This window comes from Zingiber officinale, chromosome 1B, assembly GCF_018446385.1.
Source record: "Zingiber officinale cultivar Zhangliang chromosome 1B, Zo_v1.1, whole genome shotgun sequence".
In the NCBI taxonomy this organism is placed as follows: Eukaryota; Viridiplantae; Streptophyta; class Magnoliopsida; order Zingiberales; family Zingiberaceae; genus Zingiber; species Zingiber officinale.
The window spans coordinates 110,741,755-110,767,435 of NC_055986.1; the positions used below are offsets into that span (position 1 = coordinate 110,741,755).

The 25,681-nt window shown below is 44.6% G+C and overlaps 1 protein-coding gene across 1 annotated transcript; it reads right to left on the minus strand.

Moving 5' to 3' along the window:
* Nucleotides 1–1,471: 1,471 nt before the first annotated feature.
* Nucleotides 1,472–4,003, minus strand: LOC121987278 (probable receptor-like protein kinase At4g39110). The gene has a single exon (XM_042541177.1). The coding sequence runs from the start codon at nt 4,001–4,003 to the stop codon at nt 1,472–1,474; it is 2,532 nt and encodes an 843-aa protein (XP_042397111.1).
* Between the last annotated feature and the right edge of the window lie 21,678 nt (nt 4,004–25,681).

Sequence of the window (25,681 nt, forward strand, 5' to 3'; positions counted from 1 at the left end):
ACATCAACATCATATTACAATTATTCTCTACATCTTATAATTCAGAGATCTACTTCATAACAAGGAACTTACAATCCAAATACATCAAAAGAACCAATCTACAACTCAGAACTAGAAGAGAAGAGAAGGGAAAGCTTATGAGTTTTCTTATGGGAAAAACCCTTCTCTCCTTCAAAAGGGAAGAAGATCCCCTTTTATAGGCAGGGGACACAACTCCTACCTTTCACACCACACAACTTGGTTGAATGACACGGTCGTGCCATTGGATCCATAGAAATGTGGCACGACCATGCCAAAGAGGCATGACTGAGCCGTGCAACGTTTCATAAAATGAAGCATGGAGGTGCCTCTAGGGCACGACATGCCCGTGTGAAGCTCTGGAGGTGAGGCACGGGTCGTGCCAAAAGACACGACCCCAGTGTTGGCCTTGCTAGAGCGAGGCACGGTCATACTTTGGGCACGATCGTGCCGTGTACACCTCTGGAAACGCTCTAGCTTGCTCTGGGAAGACACGATCGTGTCTCATGAGACACGACCTTGTCAGGTAGAAAAACATGATCGTGCTAAGGGAAACAACCATATTTGCTATTTTTCCTTCAAAGTTCTTTAAATGTTTATTTTTGCTCCCTTTTCATTCCAAAATGCATCTTGTCGATAAAAACAAGTAAAAAGTATATCTCCAAATAAAAAGAAAAATTATGTTGATACAATGATAAAATAGGATGTGATAATACAAATCATGATCAATAAATATAAGTAGATATGTATCAAATAATGCATAAAATATATATAATTTATGCATATCAATAAACTTGCCATGTTATACCAATTGGGCTATGTATATGAGCTATGTCCGAGGGCAATAATAATTTCATTCAATTGTAGTAAAAGGTGATTATGCTTTTCTGAGACGTCTCTCACAGTCCATCCTCATGTTATATAAAAGAAAGTAAATCATGAGATTAACTTATAGCCGACCACTAAGTGGTTAGGAGGTGAACAACAATTTCATTCATTTGTAAAAATCTTGAATCAAGTAACACTGAACCTGGGGCGATAGGTCCGGTCCAATGGAAGTTTCTCACTGACCATTAGAGTAAATAAGAAAGTATTTGCGGTAGACGGTATAGAAACCGAATATCCCGTGATGAACTGCGAGTACCTAAGTGAGTGACAACTTGATGCTCTTTTATTGCATCGTAGCCGCGGACCAACAATAATTTCATTCATTTGTAGCAACAACGAGAAGATGCCTACTTAATTTCAAATCATACAAAAATGTGATCGATTAAACCGATCAAAATTGCTACTGCGTTACATGTTTTGTGTTTTCATAAACACGAATTTTATCATATTTTTGCAATTTGCTTACCTTATCAAGACTAAGAAGATATTAGAAGGTAAAAAAAAATATAAAAAAAATACAAGCATGTGATAAGCACGTGCTGTCGACTTCCCATATTCTTCTTCCTCACCTTCCTTTCGCCGAGAACTGTTCAAACAGCTCGTTCGCCATCGCCGTGCTCGAGTTCTCCAGCGACTGGTTGATGATCGGCGCCGCCACCACTGGACTTGTGGTCGTTCCAGACGCCTCCTTATATTCTCTCGGCGGCGGCGTATGCTGCTGCTGCAGCGCGGCCGCCGGCGGGTTCGCCTCCTGCATCTGGAGCGCGCGCTCCAGGCTCCAGAGCACGTCTCCCATGGACGGCCGGTCGACGCTGTAATTCGCAAGGCACTTCTCCGACGCTTCGGCGAACTTGTTCAGCGAGTCCTGGTTGATGGTACCCGCGATGTGGGAATCGATGATCTTTTCAATCAGCCCCTTCCGCTTCCACTGCATCGCCCATTCCGCCAGGTTCACTTGCTCCCGCGGCAGCGCCGGGTCGAGCGCCGGACGCGCGCAGAGCACCTCCAGCAGCACCACCCCGAAAGAGTACACGTCCGACTTGTCCGTCAGCTGCTGGCTCCGGAAGTACTCCGGGTCCAGGTAGCCGAAGCTGCCCTTCACCGCCGTGCTGACGTGCGTCTGGTTCATCCCCGGCGCGTCCTTGGACAGCCCGAAGTCCGACACCTTGGCCACGAACGCGTCGTCGAGGAGGATGTTGGTGCTCTTCACGTCGCGGTGGATGATCCCCTGCGCCGTGCCGGTGTGCAGGTAGTGCAGCCCCCGCGCCGCCCCGATGCAGATCTCCAACCTCTGTTTCCAAGACAGGGGAGGCAAGCCGTTGCCGTAGAGGTGGTCCCTCAAGGGGCCGTTGGCCATGTACTCGTACACCAGGATCATCTCCGAGTTCTCGTCGCAGTAGCCGATGAGCGACACCAAGTGCCGGTGCCGGAACTTGGACAGCATTTGAATCTCTGTTTGGAACTCGTTGATCCCCTGCTCCGACTGCGGATTCCCGCGCTTCACCGCCACCTTGGTGCCATCCTCCAGCTCGCCGAGGTACACGTTCCCGAAGCCGCCGACGCCGACGACCGCGTTCTTGTCGAAGTTCTTGGTCGCCCTTTGGAGCTCCGCCAAGGAGAGGTAGCGGCCGAAGCCCATCGTGGAGGAGGCGAAGACGCTGCTCTTGTTCGTGCTGTAGCCGTACCCTCTGCTCGCCGTGAAACTCGTGTTCCCGGTGTGCACTGGCAGGAGCCACGATGAGAAGCTACTCCGCCTCTCCCAACCCTCTGGCCGCTTGCTCCACTTCAGCACCATCGCGCCGAGGCCCACAAATGCGCCGAGCATCATCGCGAATCCCACCGCCACCATCGTGATCTTCCAGTCGCCGTCGTCGGCTTTGGACCCGTCGACTCCGAACTCGCTGTCGAGGCTCCCGACCGAGTTGCTCAACTTCAAAATCTCCACGCCGTTGAGCAGCGCGTCGACTCGGCCTGCAGGCTCCTTCATCGGGCCAATCTGGACCGTGATCTGGTCCGCCGCCACGGAGGCATTGAGGACGATGTCTTTATAGTAAGCCGAAGCCAGCTCGCCGGTGATGGTGGAGAGGTCGAGGCCGGAGATCGCCATCTGGCCATTGACATAGACGTTGAAGTAGAGGTCGTTGAGCGACTGGCTGACGATGTCGCAGAAATGGAGGCGAAGGAGGTAAGCGAAGCTGGGGTTCACGGGGAAGCCCCACGTCACGTTGACATTAGGATTTGCCACCTCCGCGTCCGCCATTTCGACGGCGGTGGCGTAGACCGAGTTGGGCGCGATGAGCGGCGTCACGCCCTCCGGGTACTTGATGATGCCGGGGGAGACGGAGACGTTTTTACCGGCGCTCGATTGGAGGAAGGGCGCGTCGGGACCCCAGGTTCGGCCGAGGGTGTCGTTGGCGGAGGTGATGGCCGGGCCGCCGACGTTGATCCGGTGCGCCATCTGGAAGGCGTGGAGGGAGAGTCCGGCGGTCTCTCCGACGGGTGCGATGGTGGAGGCGGAGTCAGGGAGGAGCGCATCGGGGGCGGAGACGACCTCGATGCCGTTGACGAAGGCGACGGAGTTGCGTTGAGGGGAGAAGTGCAGGGCGAGGCGTGGGTGGGTGGCGTTGACAAGGTACTCCCTGAGGACCCAACCGCCGGAGTATCCCTCGACGGAGAAGCAGTGGAGGAGCACGAATTCGTCGGTGGAGACGGAGAAGCCGGCCTGGGTGAGGTTGAAGTCCGGGTATTCAACGGGGAAGAAGTGGAGGCGGATCCAGTGCCAGCCGGGGCGGGAGAGGGCGAAGCTGAAGGTAGCATCTCCCTTGAAGATCCTGGCGGAGAGGTAGAGCGGGGAGGGGACGTCGCCGGGGACGGAGGGCACGGAGGCGCTGACGTCGTCGTTGGCAGAGAGAAATGGCGCGGACTCTGCATCAGTCTCGAACGCGCGGCCATCTGGCATCGTGGCCGCCGAAGTGGCGCCGCAGTCCAATAGGAAGTTATCCGCGGGAGTGAACGTCGACGACGCGGCGGCGCCGGCGGCTGTCGGCGTTGCAAAGGCCATAGCCCAGACTACGAAGAACAAATCGAAAAACACCATCAATTCTGCCAAATGAACACTCGATTTGTCTCTCTCTCCGATCCCCTTCGGGGATCAAGTGGAAAGGAAGAGGAAGAACAAGGAGGAGGAAGAAGAGGAGGAAGCGGAAGAAGAAGAAAAGTGACTATAATTGTTGTTATGGCGCAATTTGCTCCATGAACGACCTTTGATTTTGATAATCTTTTAAGATCCGTACTATTTATGGAGAGATCAAAATAAGATTAGCTATAGAGAAAAAATCGCAGGGAGTGTCTCCTATTTCTCGGGCAAAACTAGCAGATCTTTCGTGCACTTTCATACAAAAGCTCTTGGTTAAGTCTCAAATCCGACATTACTTAATCTAATGGTATTTAGTACAACAATTGATTAAAAGAAATTTTACCTTTGCCGGTGCTGCATTCTCATTGTAGTGTCGGATTTTTATATTTTAAAACGTAACAATAGTACTGAATTTTAAAATGTAGCACTAGTGTTGACTTTTGAAATACAATACCAGTGTTGCTCTGTTAATCCAGTATCAAAGTGAGAGGTAAATTAGGAATGCGCGTCAATTGTTGTATTTATTACAAAGGACCTACGATATAGTATGAATCTCAAAATTTATATTGATACCGTGATAAGGGGTCCACCTAGTATATATAAGGGCGGATGTAATAGATGATGTGGAGGTTAAACTCAAGATTAATGTAGAGGTCAAAATTAAGACGATCAATGTCAGGGAATCAATAGACTCATCGAAGGTGGATCGAACGGAGGTCTATTGCAGTTGTCGATCGGGCATGAAGTGTCCGATCGACAAGCGGCTTGTTCGAGCAGAACGTTCGTATAGTCAAGAGCACTACGACAAGAACATCAGATGCTCATTAAGAAGTGAAGAATGTCAAAGCGACTAGAGCGCTCTCTCGGTCGGGTGGAAATAATCTACCGAACCAAGTCATTGCATGGAAGCAGTAGAAGTCTACCGAGCGGGGATTCCTAACCGAGCGACTCCTCCGTTTGGTCAAGCAGTGGGACTTCTCTCATATCCATTGATATCCCTTTAGGAGATAGTATCATTTGTTGGAGTAATCTCGATGGTCCATGCGACCATGTGTTTTGATGTTTGAGCAAAGAGTTTAAGTTAGGTTTATCCTTGTTATTTGATATGTGTATGTGAGTGTGCAGGTTTGCAGGATACACATATGACTCAGATTGATGGTTTCGGGTCCAGTGAAGGATGAAGCATTCGAGGGATCGTGGACAAAGCAACAAGGACAAGAGCTGAGGGAAGCGACTTTGAGGCATACATGAAGGATGACATTAGGATGAGCTGCGGGCTTGGATGCATATGAGGAACGAGAGCCAAAGGAAGTAAGCTTGAAGGCAAAGAAGTCAATGCTGTAAAGAAGCATCAAGTAAGTCGTAAGGGTGAATGTCCGAGTGCTGAGAGATTGTATTTGGGTACCAGTCGACTGGTGGTTTCATCAGTCGACTGGGAGGGAACAGAATGCTTCTGTTCGCTTAGCCAGTGTGGAGCAGTCGATTGGTACTTTTACCAGTCGACTGGTATCGAGCTGTTGGGATATAACGGTCGAATCTCCACAGAGGACAGTCGACTGGTAGGCAAGGTTTTCCAACCCGTGGCCTATATAACCAAGGCTTTGGAGCTTGGTTGAGGTTGACGAAATTGGACTTGGTTAAAGTCTAATTAGTAGTCTACTAGTGCTCAAGGTTTCCCTTGTGTCCAAGTGATCCTTGGTGAGTGTTGTGGTGAGGTTTCTCCACCCACAAGGAGGTTTGAGGTAGTCAGAGTTTCCGGGGACTAATCCACCGATGGATTGAGGGATCGTCCACCTTACGGACAGTCGTGGAATAGGAGCAAGTTATCTCCGAACTACGTAAACGAGCTTGTTAGCGGTTTGTACTTTTCTTTATTGTCTTTACTTTGTATTTGCTTGTATTCCGCTATGCAAGCTAACAAGTGTAGGAAGAGCTATCGATTTGGGGGCACCATCCATTCAACCCCCCTTCTAGCCGACCGTAAGATCCCCAACAAGTGGTATCAGAGCGAGGTCACTCTCCATCGGACTAACCACCGAGGAAGCAAGGATGGCCGGCTTGATAGAACCGCCAAAGGTCGAAGGATGAAGCTTATGGAGCATCACCTTTTGGTTAGTGAAGATGAAGAACTTCTTCGAGATGGATTGTGACATAATGATGGTGGTGGAAGAACCATTTGAAGTCTCGAAGGACAAGAAAGGAAAAAAGCTCTGACCACGACATTGGACAGAGAAGCAAACCAAACGATCGAAGGCAAATTCAAAGGTAATATCAATTTTAATTGATATGTTGCCTAATGATATTGTGAGTCGTGTAGATAAATATGAGAACACCCATGAATTATGGAGCAAAGTGAAGAAAATTCTAGGAGAAGAACTTTTGGCTACACATGAAGAGGTAGAGCCCAAGGAGATGGATTTAAGTGTTCAAGAAGAGGAGGTGGAGCAACCGGAAGTTGATGCATGCTCAACTTTCGAGAAGAAGGAGGATGAGGAAATGTCATCCACAAGTGTGGATGAGGAGACATCCTCAAAGGTTGAAGAAGAAGCCAAGACGGATGCAAAAGAGGTCTTGGAAGTAGTCAACCTAGTGAGCATCTCCACTGAAGCAAAGTCAAAGGATCATATTGTGTGCTTCAGTGGTAATGAAAAGGGACACTACAAGAGTATATGTTCATTGGGTAAGAAAGAGGTAAATCCTAAACCCATTCAAGTTAATTTGAATACTAACAAGGGTTGTAGGAATGAAGAATTCCAAAGAAGGAAAATGCGCATTGTGTGCTTCACATGTGGGGAGAAGGACCACTACCACACCAAATGCCCTAAGAAGAGAGAGATCAAGAAGCTAGCGCAATTGAAGAAATGGAAGAAAGAGAAGAAGAGGAGCTCAAGTCAAGGGGGAGCTTCAAGGATAAGGGAGGTATACCCTAACTTGAATTGCAATTATAATTCTTATACTCCTATGCATGCTAGAAATAATTTTTATTATTTACCCATGCAAAATTTCGAATTTAAATATCATGATAGAAATAGAGTAAATGTAGATCATAACCCTAGGAGATCTATGCATGATAAACTTAGAAATGGTAGACCTAAGAAGAACCTAGGCATTAATCCCAAGAAAGGGAGACACATGCCTAGAAAGGGTAGGTCTAGGAATGTCCATGGTGGGCATGTTGACTCTAGGTTTACGAACTTAGAAAGGGAAAATCAAGCTTTGAAGGCAAAGCTTGATAAGTTGGATAAAACTCTAGAAAGATTCAATGTTGAATCTAAGGGTTTAGGTATGGTGTTGGGTAGCCAAAGACCCAACAATGATAGATCGAATTTGGGATACCGATCTAATGTCTCCAATGCTAAGGGAAAGTCTTATACTAGGGTTGCATATAACTATAATAAGGAGAAGTCAATAAATGGCAAGGGAAAACCATTTAATGGTAAGAAGAAGTTAACCAAGGACAAGGTGTTCAAGGTTAAAAAGGTTAGGTTTGTAGGCCAAGTGTCACCGGAGGTGCACCGATATGACCTAGCAATTATGGATGAGTCGCCTAGGGAGGTGACTAAGGTTAAGAGCTCTAGGGGAGCTCAAAGAGTCAAATTGGGACTCATGACCAATGGATCTCAAGTGGGGTTTTACTTGGGAGTGTAAGTTGGGTCATGGAATGTGCTAAGTGGTTTGGAGACGGACTTGAGTCTCAAACCTAGAGATTTGGTACAATTGAGATGTGTTTCATACTTGGAAATATGACATTGGGGTCATATTACATGATAATTAATTTTTGATGAATAAATGCTATATAAACCAACGCTAGGGATGCATTGTGGGTTAATATGAGCAAATACATCAAGAGGAAGCCAAAACTAGGATTTCAGGTCAAGGTTCAATTGAACCATTTAGCTAGTTTTGGATTTTATATCAATCTTGGGATTAGTGATAAATACATTTTTGAATATATTTTTTCCAAATAGACACGAGTAAAACAAACCTCTCCACAAAATTTGAGGATTTTTGAATGTCTGTGAAATTATTGGCGCATTTATGAAATTGTGTTCAGAATGCTGATTAGGCTGGAATTAGGGTGCCAGTCGACTGGTACAGTTACCAGTCGACTGGTAACAGTATATTTCAAACACAGAATGATTCTGTGTGTTGAATTTGATAGGAGCAGTCGATTGGTGTTTTTGCGGCAGTCGATTAATACCAGCCTAAAACTATTTTTCAGCATTGTTTGTGACCGAGTCAGCTCGTATATGTGTATGAGATCTTTGGAGAATTAATACATGAGTTTAGGGTCAGTTGGATAACAAATTTTCAACAATTGGGATATTGTTGGAGAGCTTTTTGTATGTTAGGCAAAGGGGGAGAAGTAATGTTTAGTTGGGAAAACTTTAGTACCTTTGCATAGGGGAGCCTTGTGATAGGTTCTTAAATATCCCTGTGGAAAATTCCTAGCTCAATGGGGAACTTAGGTGTAGGGGGAGCCTTGTGATAGGTTCTAATGCATGTTTACATTTTGTTTCAACGGTATAAGTCCAAGTGTGTAGCTTTGGCAACGTAAGTCCATTCGGCGGTGTAAGTCCAAGTGTGTAGCCTTGGCAACGTAAGTCCATTCGGCAGTGTAAGTCCAAGTGTGTAGCCTTAGCATCGTAAATCCATTATTTTTAGCATATTATTTTCCTATTATGTTTTCCCTAACTTAAATGTATTGCCAAACATAAAAAAGGGAGAGATTGTTGGAGCGATCCCGATGGTCCGTGCAATCATGTATTTTGGTATTTGAGCAAAAGGTTTAAGTTAGGTTCACCCTTGTTATTTGATATGTGTATGTCAGTGTGCAGGTTTGCAAAATACACATATGACTCAGGTTGATGGCTTCGGGTCCGGTGAAGGATGGAGCATCGGAGGGACTGTGGATAAGGCAGCAAGGACAAGGGCCGAGGGAAGTGACTACGAGGCATACGCGAAGGATGACATTAGGGAGAGCCGCGAGCTTGGATGCATTCGAGGGACGACAACCAAAGGAAATAGGCTTGAAGGTAAGGAAGTCAAGATTGCAAAGAAGCGTCAAGTGAGTCGTAAGGGTGAGGGTCCGAGTGCTGAGAGATTATACTCGGGTACCAGTCGACTGGTGGTTTCATCAGTCGACTAGTGTAGTCAACTGGGCAGTCGACTGGGAGCAAACTGAATGCTTCTGTTCGCTCGGCCAGTGTGGAGCAGTCGACTGGTACTTTTACCAGTCGACTGGTATTCAGCTGTTGGGATGTAACGTTCAAATTTTCATAGAGAGCAGACGACTGATGGTTTTGGCAGTCAACTGGTAGGCAGAGTTTTCCAACCCGTGGCCTATATAACCAAGGTTTTAGAGCTTGGTTGAGGTTGACAAAATTTGACTTGGTTAAAGTCTAATTAGTAGTCTACTAGTGCTCAAGGTTTCCCTTGTGTCCAAGTGATTCTTGGTGAGTGTTGTGGTGAGGTTTCTCCACCCACAAGGAGATTTGAGCTAGCCGGAGTTTCCGGGGACTAATCCACCGACGGATTGAGGGATCGTCTACCTTACGGATAGCCATGGAGTAGGAGCAAGTTATCTCCGAATCACATAAACGAGCTTATTAGCGGTTTGTGCTTTTCTTTATTGTCTTTACTTTGTATTTGCTTGTATTCCACTGCGCAAGCTAACAAGTGTATGAGCTATCGATTTGGGGGCACCGTCCATTCAACCCCTCTTCTAGCCGGCCGCAAGATCCCCAACACCATTGACAATGAGCTATGGTCAGCAGGCAGATTGTATAACGGAAGCTTCTATTGTCTTGTCAAGGATTTACGTGCCCTGTTAAGGTATGGTATCAGAGTCATTTTTCTAACATGTCCTTTTATAGGATAATTTAGAAAATGTGCCCATGCCTTGAGGAGTGTGTGTGTTGCCCGCTGGGGTGCTATATAAAGAGGGAGTCGATGCATCGGCAGAGATACGCGTTTCCTTCCATCTTTTCGGTGATTAACTTGAGTGTCGGAGGGCCAACGCATGAGACCTCTTCCCTGGTTCGGCACTGACGCTTCTTGTGTTACAGAGTGGAGAGAGAACTATACGCAGTCAACCCAGAGGCCACAACCCCAGCCAGCCTTGTTCATGATTTTTGGACAGGATCATATTGGCGCCATTTGTGGAAACGTAGCCTGCATATGATATGTGAAGATGAAGGATGCTGGACGACTCACCATGCTGACTTTAACAAAGGAGGAGTTGGATATGTTGATACAAGCCTGAGCAGCAAAAATGGTGGAGCAATGACATCAGCAGGTGCTGGTCGAGCGCCAGGTACATGAGCCCGTGACATTAGCAGTGGTCAGCAGGCCTGATACAAGGACCGAGCAGAGCATATGTCCATTCAAGGGCAGAATAAGAAGCCAATCGGCACATACGGGGACGCACCCAATGTGCCGGTCCCCTTTCATCGCGCGTTGTTCCAGACTCCCTCAGAGGAATAGTGTCGAGCGAAGAGAGAATCGGGACCCTCTTTAGAAGACGCGCCCGTTCGAGATGCATGGAAAGGGAAAGAACCTAGAATTGATGATTCTCCTGAGCAAATCAACAAACAGTTCTCTCAGGGGATCCTGGACAACCCTCTGCCTCGGCATTACACCCCACTGACGATCGGGGAATATAATGAATGACTGATCCGGACGACCACCTGGCCAAGTTCGATAGCATGACCACGCTCCATCAATACACCGATGAAGTAAAGTGTCGGGTCTTCTTCACCACCCTTTCTGGGTCAGCACAGTGTTGGTTTAGGCGATTGCTAATCGTATCAATTCATGACTTCAAAGACTTTTGAGCGGCATTCTTGCATCACTTCGCCAGCAGTCGCCGCTACCAGATGATAAGTGTTAATCTGTCCACATTGAAGCAAGGGCCCAAGGAGGCACTGATAGCCTACATTAAGCGGTTCAACCAGGTGGCCATGGATATTCCATCGGTCTCCTCGGAGATATTGGTAAATGCCTTCACCCAAGGGCTTACCGAAGGGGAATTCTTCTGCTCCCTCATCCGGAGGCTGCCAAAGGACTTGGACCACCTACTTAGGAGGGCCACGAAATATATAAATGTGGAGGAAGTCTAGGCGGCACGGAGGAAGGAAGCACCGGCTAAGCATACTACTCCCGCGGAACGACAGCCGACCACCAATCATCAACCGCCGAAAGGCCCCCGATCGGGAGTAACACAATCACACCAAGAGACAAGTCATGGACGCCGTTGCTTTGCTCCTTCCATCAGCCGGCGACGCACAACACACGTGACTGCTATCACCTAACACCAATCTCAAGCAAACCGGCTCCATGAGAATATCGCTGTCGGTCACCATCTAACGTTCGACATCATTAGCGCCGATCAACCGAGCGATGGGATGAAGACAAACTAGCGGACAAACAATGCCATTGTCAGCCTTAAAGAAGAAATAACACAAGTCCCTTCCGAGGTTCTGCTAAGCAGACCAAGCCCTCAACTTGGGAGGAGGAGAACCGAAACAACGCCGCTCAGGGTGAAATTGAAATGATCGCCGGTAGGCCAATCGACAGTGATTCCAACTGAGCAAGGAAGTCTCACGCCCGACGACTAGATATACATACTGTTGGACGCAACAAGAAAAAGACCGAGGGACCTGAGATTAGCTTCAGCCCTAGAGATTTAGAGGGAGTGGAGATCCCTCACGATAATACCTTGATTATCCGGACGGTAATAGCTAACTATACAATTCACCGAACTTTTGTTGATACAAGTAGCTCAGAGAATATAATCTTTAACAAGGCGTTCGACCAGCACCACATCGACTGGAACGAATTGTAGTCAATGATGACTCTGTTATACAGGTTCATAGGCAACGAAGTGTTGCCGATTGGCCAGGCCCGACTGACGATATCGCTGGAAGAGGAACCTCTCAAGAGGACCAGGACCACAAATTTCATTGTGGTGGATGTGTCATCTGCCTACAATGTCATATTGCGCATACCTGCCCTCAATGAGTTTCAAGCGGTGGTGTCTACATTCTGCTAGAAAATAAAATTTCTAGTGGACAATGAGGTAAGCGAAGTCAAAGGAGACCAACTGGCCGTGAGGCGATGTTACGTCGAGATGGTTAAGATGGAGGCGAGGGCAGCATGGAAGATTCAGTGTTTGGAGGTGAACGCCATCATGGAGGAACCTCCCACTCTAATTTATAAGGAAAAGGAGGAAATGCAAAACCATCCTAGCCGGTCGGAAGCCATCACCTTCATCACCACCGACCTAAAAGAAGAGAAGAAGGAAGAGCTGGTTACTCGCCTTAGGCGAAACAATGATGTATTCGCCTGGTCAATACACGAGCTTCCGGGCATCTCGCCAAGCGTAGATCAACATGAGCTTCATGTCTGCCCGAACGCTCAGCTAGTAAAATAGAGATAGAGGGACTTCAGTGCAAAGTAGAATCAAATCATCCGGGTGGAAGTAGAGAAATTACTGGAAGGCGGCCACATCCATGAGGTGCAGTTTTCGAGCTGGCTCGCCAACGTCGTGCTGGTCTCCAAGCCGAGCAACAAGTGACGAGTCTGCATCAACTTCCATGATCTGAACAAAGTTTGCCCGAAGGACTTATATCTGTTGCCTTGAATTGATTAAATGGTGGACTCCACGGCAGACTGTGAATTGATCTTCATGTTCGACGTGTACCAGGGCTACCACAAGGTGCCACTCACTAGTGAAAATCAAGAAAAGGTCAGCTTTATTATGGTCGATGGGACATACTGCTACAACGTCATACCGTTCGGACTGAAGAACACCGACACCACTTATCAAAGATTAATACATAAGGTGTTCCGATGATAGATCGACCGTAACATGGAGGTATACGTCGATGACATCCTGATAAAATCTCTCTGAGTCGTTGAGACACAGATATCGAAGAAACCTGTCAAACTTTAAGGGCATATGAAATCAAGCTAAATCCAAACAAATGCCTATTCAGAGCAAAGAGTGACCGCTTCCTTGGATACATCATCACAGAATGCGGGATCGAGGCAAATCTAAGTAAGGTGAGGGCATTGCGAGACATGCCCCCGCCGCGCAACTTGAAGGAGGTCTAACGGTTGATCGGACGGATCACTGTATTATCAAGGTTCATCTCCAAGTCGTCCGACCAAATTCACACGTTCTTCAAGGTGTTGCGTCGTGCGATGAAGTTCCAGTGGGATGCGAAGTGCGACAAGGCTCTGGAGCAGCTTAAGGAGTACCTCACCTCTCTTCATGTATTGGCAAAATCCAACGCCAGCGAGCCGCTCTGAATTTATTTATCATCCTTGGAATATGTAGTTAGCTTGGCGTTGGTACGATAAAACGGCTCTGAGCAATAGCCTGTGTAATTTCTAAGTCATATATTAAAAGACGTAGAATCTTGCTACACCGGTCTCAAAAATTTAGCGTACATGCTAGTGCTCATCGCTCGGGGGGCTTCATCCATACTTCCTCTCACATCCAATCATTGTGATGACCAACAGTGCATTGGGGAGAGCCCTCCTTAACTCAGAAGCATCTGGACGGCTGATCAAATGGACCACCAAGCTGAACGAATTTGACATACAATATCAACCATGAACAGCGATCAAAGCACAGACCTTGGCTGATTTTGTAACCAAGGTCTAGAATGTCGAGCCTGACGTGACTTGGAAGATCTATGTATATGGTTCATCCACCCGGCAAGGAAGCGGGATCGACATCCTCTTAATTTTGCCTCGGGAGGACACGATGTAGTTGTTCCTGTGGTTAGATTATCGGGCTAAAATAACGAAGCTCAGTATGAGACCTTGATAGATGGATTACAGGCAGCTCGACATGTAGGATCCATTAGGGTCCTCATCCACTCGGATTCTCAGCTGGCAGCTCAGCAGCTACTTGGCACGTTCAAGATAAGTAACGCCCGACTCAAGCTATACACCGAATCTTTCGAGAAGTTGAAGGCAAACTTCCAAGAAATAGTTGTATAGAAGATCCCTCTGTCGGACAACCAGGCTGTTGATGAGCTGGCTAAGTTAGCCAGTTCATTTTCACCAATCGTCATTGATAGGCCGGCCGAACAAGTCTCACTAGTGGCATACATCGATAGGATGGACGGGATAGAGTTTCCATGTGCCTGAAGGACGCGGCTGATAGAGTTCTTCCGATCGGACGCCACACCAGCCGATTGTTAGAATTTGAGGGATGCCCTAAGGTCTATTCATTTGATAAGTATAGATTCACTATTTGAGTGCATATTATATGTTTGATTGTCTTAAACTCATTTATTGAATGTCCGTAATATAATTCATAGCATGAGAGGATTTTTGATTGGATCGTAACTAGTGATTATTTCTACATGTGCAATTATGAATATATTAAAATTTTCCTAGTCGTTGAATTGATGTATTCAGACATCATCAATTCTGTAAGACTAGTACGGGTTATACTCCTTGGTTTGACCAAGCAGCTGTCCTCTCACTGGCTGGAGACATTGGGATGTCGAGAGTTAAACGTGGATGCTGGTTATGGTAACTCGTTCATTGGAGTGACTTGTTGTAAGACTTCATATGGTTCTCTACATATATATAGATATGTCTGTGAAGTTCTTACTGCAGTACGAGTATAAGTTTCCTTCAATTTAAGGCATACAAGTCATCTTGGTCATAGAGACTTATACTTTGACATCTTAAGCAAGCATCTCATTGAGATGTGGACCCGGAATGATTGTGTAACGCCCCGCCTCCTACTGACTATGCTGTAAGGTCGGGGGTTACATTATGCTAACTATTCGTGTGCGGAAAAGAAAAAAAACTGAACTAATTAAAATTTTATGCTGTGTGCCATAACATCTTAATTTATATCCAGGATACATTCCTGAAGTTATACATATGCTAAAGAAGGGAACTTAACCTTCTATTTGGTCAAAATCTGAATTTTGGCACTTCTAGCTTAAATCAGACATTCCAATCGATCGGCTGATCGATTGGAGTTGTCTGATCGATCCAATGATCGATTCAACTCACTACTGTGCACGGGGTCAAAACTGGATCGATCGGCTGATCGATCCAATCTGTTCAATCGATCCAGAGATCGATTCAGAAGCTCTCTGTTCGCGGGAATTAAATTCCCGATCGATCGGCTGATCGATCCATGGCCGATCGATCAACTGATCAATTCCACAGTTCTCTGTACGCGACAGATTACCTCCAAATCGATCGGCTGATCGATTGAGGACCCTCCAATCGATCGGCTGATCGATCGGAGCTATGATTTCTGCTGCAATTCAGAATCTCGAGCAAAACATGGATATATCATCTAACAAACACTAAACTCTTACTAAACAGATCATGATCCATAACTTATGACTAACATTAAGGTAACTAGAGGTCTAGGCATAGTATAGTGCCCACATCCACAATTCAATACACTTAATATTCTAGAAGTGCAGAAAATAACCAAAACTGAAACACTAAGTTCTTAAATTTGCTAGTTCCCCCAAAGATCTTTATTCCAAGTTCCTGCACACACACACCTTCATCGCATTGCCTTCAGCCTCCGCTATTCCATCTTCCCTTTACCTTTATCTGCAGTATAAGGAAAAATGCAACTATAAGCTTGAGAGCTTAGTAAGAAACCATCTACCTCACAAAAACATGCATTCGATAAAATCATGCTTTCAAAAGATGCTATTTGAAGTATATGCTGATGATCATGCGTAAGTGATAAAACATGGCATATAGACAATTAAGTCATGCTAACAAATACTGAACAAGGAAAAACAAATCTTTGTATCAACAAGCTAACTAAATCGATACATAAGCTAAGCTATTTGTTACAACATTAAGCAACCTAAGCTGGAGCTAAGCTGTATTCACATATCTGGTTTGTGAAGTTGAAAACTATTTTCATACATAAATCAAAATAATAATCATGCTGCTGTTGGACCCGACAACTGTACTTGCTATGCGCACATCCCTAACTAGACCCGAGGTTGCAAATCCTGAATTGAGTAGGGTTTACTAGGTTATCTAAACCTAGGGACGACTATGTGAGCCCAACCCAAGGACATCTGAGAGTCCAGTACAGTGCCACTGATAAAAGTAAAATACTATTTATAAACCGATTTATCTTACCTTGCTTTTACTAGGTTATCTGAACCTAGAGCTAGGTTATCTGAACCTACAGGCGACTATGGGAGCCCACCCATTGGACCGTAGTCCCATATAACTGAAGCAAGGCTATGTATACTATTTAAAATGCACCTATGGTATTTAACTAAGCTATTAAAACACCTACTGTAGCATATAACTGTATTAGGCATTTTATTGAGCACCTGGTGTGCTCTAACTCTGCATATGGTTGCGCTAAGAACATAAGAGCAAACTAAGGACATAAAAGCATGCAAATAGCTACTTATCCTGCAGGTGAGGGGTTACTCACTTCCTGCGTTAGTTTTCTTACGAATATGATCGCTAGTTTTCCGGAGAAGACGGTCTTTTCGACGATCCTCTTACGTCTACGCTTTCTTCTCGCGGAGGGGAGCGTCCTTGTGCCGGAGTCGTCGCCGGAAGGTGCTCCTACAACCCTAGGGATGGAACCCTAGGTCTCTTGGACTTGGCGTGAAGAGAGGGTGCGGGAGAGAGAGATGGCGTCGGGTGAGGGTGAGGGAAAAGAGAAGTTGTCGTTTAGAAATAATAACTCCTCTCTTAATTCCCTATTAATATTAAGTGGTAAATATGACCCAACTCAATCATAAATATAATTGTTCCCCTCTTCTTTCAGCACACCCCTGTTAGGGCCCCTTGGTTACTAAGGTCATCTATAAGTCATAGAGTCTAATAGGTCTCGGGTTCAATTCCGGCTTAGGCCGTTTTACGTTTTTAGTTAATTTTTGCTACTTCTGCTATTTCAAAAATTCTATAGAAATATTCTAAAATTCTAGAAAAATAATAGAATATTTCTAAAATTAATTTGAGAATTTTTGGGTGTTTCAGATTGGTTATAAGTTGAAGTACCTGAAGGTGTTTGGATAGCCGATAGAGGATTCACTGTCCTTGCGAGGCCAAAGCATCACATGTTAAGAGTACAAGACTCTTGTACACATGTACGAGTAATTTGAATCCACAGAACGAGAAAATATTATTTGGGCTAGGTGTGACGTAGTCAGCCTAGTGGGGACAAGACACATAGACCATGTGTTACGCTTCTGCAAGTGCACGGATACGTCGTCAGTAATAAAAGGTTATCGATCCCACGAGGACTGGTTATAAGCACTAGCGATTGCTCATGTAGAATTAGCTAAACTATCGATGGTTGTAGGTGAACTATTTCTTAAGAATAAAAGAACTTGGGAAGTATATGTGAGAACTAGTGTGAGAGAGAAAGAGAGAGAGAGAGAGTTTTACTCGGCTTGGGAAGATCTCTAGGAGTTCGGTTTCGTTGTGGTGGTAGTTGATGTATCATGTTCTATCCTTTCCTCATCGTCAATCAACACGTACTCGTTGAAAGTTCAAGTTACTACCCTTAAGCACTAAACAGAGAAGATTCTTTTAAAATCTTGTTACTGTTAACCCCTGTCACTAGGGTGCCGCGGTAGATCACAAGAATGCGAATCTGATCAGTATCATTAAGAATAAAGATAGGGGTTTGGTTTGGTTTCCTACTTCCTTGTGAGGAATTGTCTCTCCTTTCAAGAGAGTATCCTAGATGTCCGTAAACGTGTTACCCCTATCACTAGGGCCCCTCGGGTATACAATCTAAGATCCTATCTTTACGAAATTAGCAATTCCTAAACAATCAATTAATACGACATGGTAATTTGAAGCAAGTTTCATGCATATCAAATAGAAACTAGACAAGTGAAATCATTCAATGAGAAAAAAGCATAAACATGAGTCTTACATCAATACATATCCACAACTACTCTCTGATCCTAGAACAAAGAATCTACTCTATAGACGCGGGAGAAAAACCCGAAGTCATAGTATAATTAGGCATATAATCCCAAACTAGAAGAGAGAGGGAAAATAGATGCTTATTCAATGTCATCCAGTGATCTTCTGATCCAATCCTTTGCTTCTGGAGTTGATACGGTGATGGAGGTCATCTCGGATCGTCAAACGGAGGTCCGGGATGGCGTGGAATGACACCAAGGTATATCTCTCTCTGACGGCTCACCCCACCCCCCTCAGAGAAGGGTTAAAGGCCCTTTATATAGGCTAGGGCACGGGCGCCACACGACCCGTGCCACGATCGTGCGAGATCCTCATGGCCAGCTCCTCCCTCTCTTCGGGTGGAGTGGCACGGCCGTGCGAGATCCGTACGACCAACTTCCTCTTCCCTTTGGGGTTGAGTGGCACGACCGTGCGAGATCCGGACGACCGTGTCTTCCTTTAGCTCGGGTATATTGGGACTGATGTGCCCGCTAGAGGGGGGGGGGCGGGGTGAATAGTGTTTCGTCGCGTTTGCGTCGGTTTGCTTCTTGTGATGATGTGCAGCGGAAAATACAAGAAACAACGCACTACAACGCTAACACGTAGATTTACTTGGTATCCACCTCAAGAAGAGGTGACTAGTCCACGGATCAACATACTCACACACCCTCCACTATGAAAACCCTCTTTTATGGTAACTACCGAAGGCGGAGAAGCCTTACAAGCTCACAATACAACAATAAGCAAGAAGGAAGCCAAATACAAATAACTCTTACAAGATTTTATACAATAAAACCCTAGCTTCTTCTTCTTCTTGTCTTAACTCGCCTCTTGACTTGGATGTGCCTCCAAGAATCTTCAAGACTGGCGGGGAGAGCTGTGGAGAAACTGTGGAAATCACCCTTGCAAGCTTATGTAGAAAAGAATCAAGTTCTACCGAAGAAATCACACGTCAATGCCTTTATCTGCGCCAACGGTCGAATCCCAATCGATTGGATTACTCCCAATAGATTGGGGAGGCTTTGGATCGATCGGCCGATTGATTCAGAGTGCCTCTGTGCTCTTTGGAAATCCCTTGAATCGATTACCCAATCGATTCACTGTGTTTCGTGTGATTTCCAGAGATATCGCATGAAAATCCAACCTCCCAATCGATCAGCCGATCGATTGGAGGCTCTCAATCGATCGGCCGATCGATTGGGAGGCTTTCTGTGCGATCGGTAAAGGCTCCCAATCAATCCATGGATCGATTGGGAGAACCCTTTGTCGTGGGTGCTCTCCCAATCAATCAACCGATCGATTGGAAATGAGCCAATCTATCGGTTGATCGATCCATCTCCTGTGGACTTGCCCAATCAAGTCCAAAGCCCCCTAAAATCAACATCTGGTCAATCCATGACCTGTTGATACATCATGCCTAGCTTCTGACCATACCTGACCAACCTCAAACTAGCCTTCTAGCCTCCTCCATCAGCCTTGCGTCCCTCAGATATCTCCCATCCTTCACGCCTTGCCTTCAGGAGCTTCCTTCGGCCTCATCCTAGTTGTCGGATTATACCACCACACTCAACCAACCTCGAACTAGCCTTCTAACCTCCTCCATCAGCCTTGCGTCCCTCGGATATCTCCCTATCCTTCATGCCTTGCCTTCAAGAGCTTCCTTCGGTCTCATCCTAGTTATCGAGTTCTCCTTGCCAAGTCACACTAGGAGTTACCTTGCCAAGACGTACATGCTTGGACTTACAACCTTTGCCAAGATCACACTTGGACTTCCCGTTGCCTGGCTCCTCACCAGGACTTCCCAATTGCCTGACTCCTCACCAGGACTTTCCACTTGCCTGGTTCCTCACCAGGACTTTCTCCTGCCTAACTCCTCACTAGGACTTCCCGTTGCTTGGCTCCTCACTAGGACTTTCTCCTGCCTAGCTCCTCACTAGGACTTTCCTAATGCCTAATATCCAGTTAGGACTTTCCCAATCAAGTCTCCTGTCAACCTTGACCTACTTGACTTGTATTCTCATCAACTTGGTCAACCCTTTGATCATCTCCATAACCGGACAATTGCTCCAGCAATCTCCTTATATTGTCAAACATCAAAACTCAAATCCTGACTCAAGCTTGACTCAACTCACATCAAAACTCAAATCCTGACTCAAGCTTGACTCAACTCAAGCTTAGTCAAACTGGTCAAACTTGACCTAGGGAAATTGCCCCAACAATCTTCCCCTTTTTGATGTTTGATAATACCTCTAAGTTAGGCTAAATCCCATAGCCTTAACCTCTTCTTTATACCAAGGCTAAATCTCATAGCCTTAACTTTTTCTTTATACCAAGGCTAAATCCCATAGCCTTAACTTTTTCTTTATATCAAGGCTAAATCCCATAGCCTTAACCTCTTCATAACAAGGCATGAATGAAAGTTTCTTTCATTCTCTCCCTTTCCTAGAAGGCAAACTCCCCCTGCTTGGGATGAAGACCTCACTTAACCTTCCATTCTCCCCCTTTGTCACACATCAAAAACTGGAAATAAAGGCTTCTCCAGAAGAGTTAACTCTATGTTGTTTACAACCTCATATGTTGTTAACAACCCCACAATGAAGATCTCATATTCTTCATTGCCGCCAAAGCTCCTCCTTGAGCTCTATTTCACTTCACACTGCTCATCCTAGAGCATGTATCAACTTCTCAATAAAACTCCCATTCATTGTATTCATTGCTCCCCCTTGAGCAGTAATCGTTTTCTCAATGCTCATCCAAGAGCATTTTTCACTTTACCAATGAAGGTCCGATCCCCTTCATTAACTCAATGCTCCCCCTTGAGCAGTAATCTTCTTTTCAATGCTTATCCAAGAGCATTTTTCACTTTACCAATGAAAGTCCGATCCCCTTCATTAACCCAATGCTCCCCCTTGAGCAATAATCTACTCCACAATGCTCATCCGAGAGCATTTATTATCCTAACAATGAAGATAACCAATCTTCCATTGCTCCCCAATACTCGACCCTAAGTATTATCCATCATGAAGGTTTAACCCCCTTCCAAGGTCCTTGAAATTAAATTTTCATGCATTCAAGGAGTAGCTCCCCCTAAAAACATGGTCAAACTTCTATCATTGCACCAACAATGACTTGGAAACCCTAAACATATAGGAACCCCAAATTGAGAAGTTTGGAGGTTCAAAGATTCAAAATTGAAACTAAACCTCAACCTAAACCTCTACTTAGTCTTCCTTAACCAATTCATTCTTATTTTCATCATGAAAACTCCCCCTAAATGTATATAAAGGTGTTTCAAGGGATTAGGAAAGGTTTTATAGACTAAAGTTGGTTTAAAATGCTGAAAGCAGCCTTTTTCAGCCAAAACCTACACTTCAATCGATCAATGGATCGATTGAAGCAGTGTGGATCGATCGGTGGATCGATCCACTACATTTCTGTTGGCATAAAACGCCTTCTCAATTGATCGCCCGTTCGATTGAGGCATCTCAAATGATCGGGTGATCGATTGAATGCCTGATATGTCTGAAAGTTGACTTCAGCCAACTTCAAAAATTCCTCAAAAATTCTACAAAATTCCAAAAATCGTGAAATTTCATGTAGATATTACTTAGGGTATATATTATCAAGGAAAAATATTTTTCTATGAAAATACTTCTTATTTTTAAAGATTGACACAAATTTGAAAATTTGTAAAAACTTTAGTGTTTTTTTCAAATTTGTGTCTAACTATTCAATGATGATCACTATCTTTCAAAAGATAGTCTTCACCAAGGTTTTCCAAAAGCATTTTAAAATCATTTTCAAAACCAATATCCAACCATATTCCTTGGGTTCAATGCACATGACTTGTACATTAGCTTTCCCAATGATTGGAAAATACATAACTATGTGTTTTGATGAATTTAAAACTCAACAAGATGCACTAAATCAACATCTTGAGTTTTGTTCACCATCCTAACATCTCACTTGTATCTAACGTGTATTAAAATACATACAAGTCACCTTATAGTTCTTTGTGAGATGTATATTTGGTCTTGCCCTAAACTAAGGGATCATGCATCTCTATCTAGGCATTGTAAAAATCATGATCATCTATATATCTAGGATGTCATTTGATATGATCCCTCTTGTTGGGATACTTCCATACATAATAAATGTCTTTTGTCCTTAATTACAAGGAAATTGACATAATACATGATGATTAATGGCATATATCAAAATAAGTAATTTTCAAAAGAAAAAATATGCTATAGCTACATGATGTATGTATGACATGGTATTTTTATATTTTTCATAATAAAATATGAATGCTAAATATAATGTCATGGCATATGATGGGCAAATAATCATGGTAGGTTAGCATAAATAAAGTTTACCTAGATTACCTATCTAAGTATTCTTAACCCTAGCTAACTTAAAATTTAACCCTAGATTGCCCATGATTTCCCACGAAAATGCCAAAATCCAATTTTGACATTTCTTTTCCCTTTCTAAATTTGTGCCATTTTAAATTAAACAAATTCCTCAAAGTATGACACATTTTACTCTTTCAAAGAGTAAATGAATCAAATTAAGGCTTAGATTCGCCTTTAACCTTCTAAGAAAATGTCAAACCCCCAACTTGATATTTCTTATCCTTTTCTAAATGTGTCAATTTGAATTAAGTTCAAATCTTCAAAATTTGACACATATTACTCTTCCAAAGAGTAAACATCTTACATTAGGACCTAGATGATCGTCCGTAACATGGAGGTATACGTCGATGACATCCTGATAAAATCTCTCTGAGTCGTTGAGACACAGATATTGAAGAAACCTGTCAAACTCTAAGGGCATATGGAATCAAGTTGAATCCAAACAAATACCTGTTCGGAGCAAAGAGTGACCGCTTCCTTGGATACATCGTCACAGAATGGGGGATCGAGGCAAATCCAAGTAAGGTGAGGGCATTGCGAGACATGCCCCTGTCATGTAACTTGAAGGAGGTCCAACGGTTGTGTAAAGCCCGAAAATTCTCAAAACTGTTTTAGAAATATAGTATGATTTTTCTGGAATTTTTAGATATTTTTTCGGAATTTTTCGAGTAGCGGAAGTAGCAAAAATAATTAGAACCATAAAATAGCTTAGGCGGGAATCGAACCCGAGACCTATGGTTTACGGGTAAGTTTAGTAACCGGTGAACCCAGCAGGGCCGTGCTGAAAGAAAGAGGAATCAATTATATTTATATTAGAATTGAGCCTAGTTACCCACTTAATATAAATAAGAACTTAAGTTGAGGTTTGGTTTATTTTCAAGTTGGTTCGGCAATTCCTCCTCACGAAAACCTCACGCCACTTTCCCTCTCCAAACCCTCAACGCCGAACACCCCTTCTCCTCTTCCTCTCTCGGCGCCCAAGTCCCAAGGGCTCTCGGATCACTTTCCGGCGACGACTCCAACACGAAAGAGGTTCTTCTCCGCGAGAGGAACGCGAAGACGTGATCGGATCGTCGAGAGGATCATCTCCACCGGAACTCTAGCGAATAGAATCGTAAGAAATTACAATCAAGAAGTAAGAAACCCCTCACCTGCAGTATAATAGCTCCGTTTGGATTTTCTATGCATTAGATTAGTAATATGCAGATTTTGTTGACATGTAGGGTGTTTTAACCCTCCTCTCAGATTTAGGGATTTAGTTGAGCACCTTTAGATGGGCCGGACACGCTTACCCTCTTTTAGTTGGAGATTCTAGACGTTGTCGGGTGCCTAGAGGTGATCTCCCTATTAGAGGAGAGAGTTGGAGCACACCAAGTGTTCGGTAAAATGTTAGTGTAGCTAAATACCACCTCAGTTATGTTTAATAGCTCAATTAAATGCATTAGAGGCATTTAAACCAGCACATTAGTTTAGTTCAGTTTTATGGGACTACGGTCCAATGGGTGGGCTCCCACAGTCGCCTCTAGGTTCAGATAACCTAGCTCTAGGTTTAGATAACCTAGAAACAGCATGTTATATCAGTCAGCTATAGATATCAGTATTTTATTTTCAGTGGCACTGTACTGGATTAGATATCCATTGGGTTGGACTCCCACAGTCGTCCCTAGGTTTAGATAGCCTAGACAACCCTTCTAAATTCGGGACTTGCAACCCCCGGTCTAGTAGGGATGCGCGCACAGCAAGTACAGTTGCCGGGCCCAACAGCATGTTTAGTATTTTCACCTATTATGTATTAGATTTCAAAACTCAAAATCAATTATGCTAGTTGAGTTTGTTTCCAGTTACAGATTTAGTTTCAGTTAGTTTAGCTTATGTTCAGTTCAGTGCTTTTGTTGCTTGCTACGATATGATTCAGTGCTTATTCCATGCTTATATGTTATGCCTTACGAGTTCAGTATGCCATGTCTTAGCAAGTTCAGTGCATATTTTCAAATAGCATGATTTAAAAGCATATTGCATCGAATGCATGATTTTGTGAGGTAGATGGTTTCTTACTAAGCTTTAAGCTTACAGATTCTACTTTTCCTTATACTGCAGATAAAGGTAAAGGAAAGATGGACTAACAGAGGAAGCTGGAGGGCAATGCAAAGATGGTGTGTGTGGCAGGAACCGGAATCAAAGGTCCTTAGGGGACTTAGCAAGTTTAACCAATTAGAACTCTAGCAATTTTTACTTTCATACACTTTCAATTGTTAAATGTGTTTAGTGACTTAAAATGCCATGAACCAGTGAACCTTACTCTAGCTTAAGTCTAAAATTGTTATTACATGTTGTTAGAATAGTTATCATGCATGGGATAGTTGATAGGTGGAGTCTTGGCACAACCTGGTGAAATCGAGTTCGATTCAAAATCGAACTCGATCGGTCTCGCACCAATCGAGGGCTGGTTGCATCGATCGGTCACCGACCGATCCGAGACATCTGATATGCTCTTGATCCTCATGGATCGGATCGGCACCACCGATCCGAGGCAACAGAGACATGGAGGTGAACGATCGCCCATCGACCGATCAGGTGCTCTGGATCGGCCCAGACCGATCCACCGCGCCAACGCAGCAGACGACGGAGCTCACCGATCGGTCATCCGACCGATCGGTCGGCCGGGAATCTCTCAGGCCGGACGAGCGAAAGAAGAAGAGAAAGCTGGATCGGTCTGCCGACCGACCGGCCGATCAATTGGATCGATCCCGTGATCGATCCGACAGCCCAATCGATCGGTGGATCGATTGAAATGCCTGATTACAGCTAGCAAGTCATCCGGGAGGCATAGGTTGTCTCCCCTAGCAAGTGTACAACTCCTAGGTACACCCAGAGCATTAAGTTTTGATCAGTTTAATAGAAAAATTTTAATTAGCCTAGCTTTCCGCACAGTATAGTTTAGCAATAACTGTAGCGATTCGCCTTACAGCCTAGTAGTTAGAAGGCGGGTCGTTACAGAGTGGTATCAGAGCAGTGTTCCATACTTCCTACACACACATCAGCATTGTACCTGCAGCTTCCAAGTAAGAATACCTCTACTCTCCTTATTGTTATTGCTTTCTAGTTACAGTTCATGTTTATATGCCTACTTCCTGCTTGTATGAGATAGTCTTTGAACATGATATCAGTGATTATAGAACTGTGATAGTATTAGTTATACATATGTTCTCTATGTCTTTAGAAATGGCACGAGGACGCCCAGCTAGAAGGGCACTAGCTACTGAGC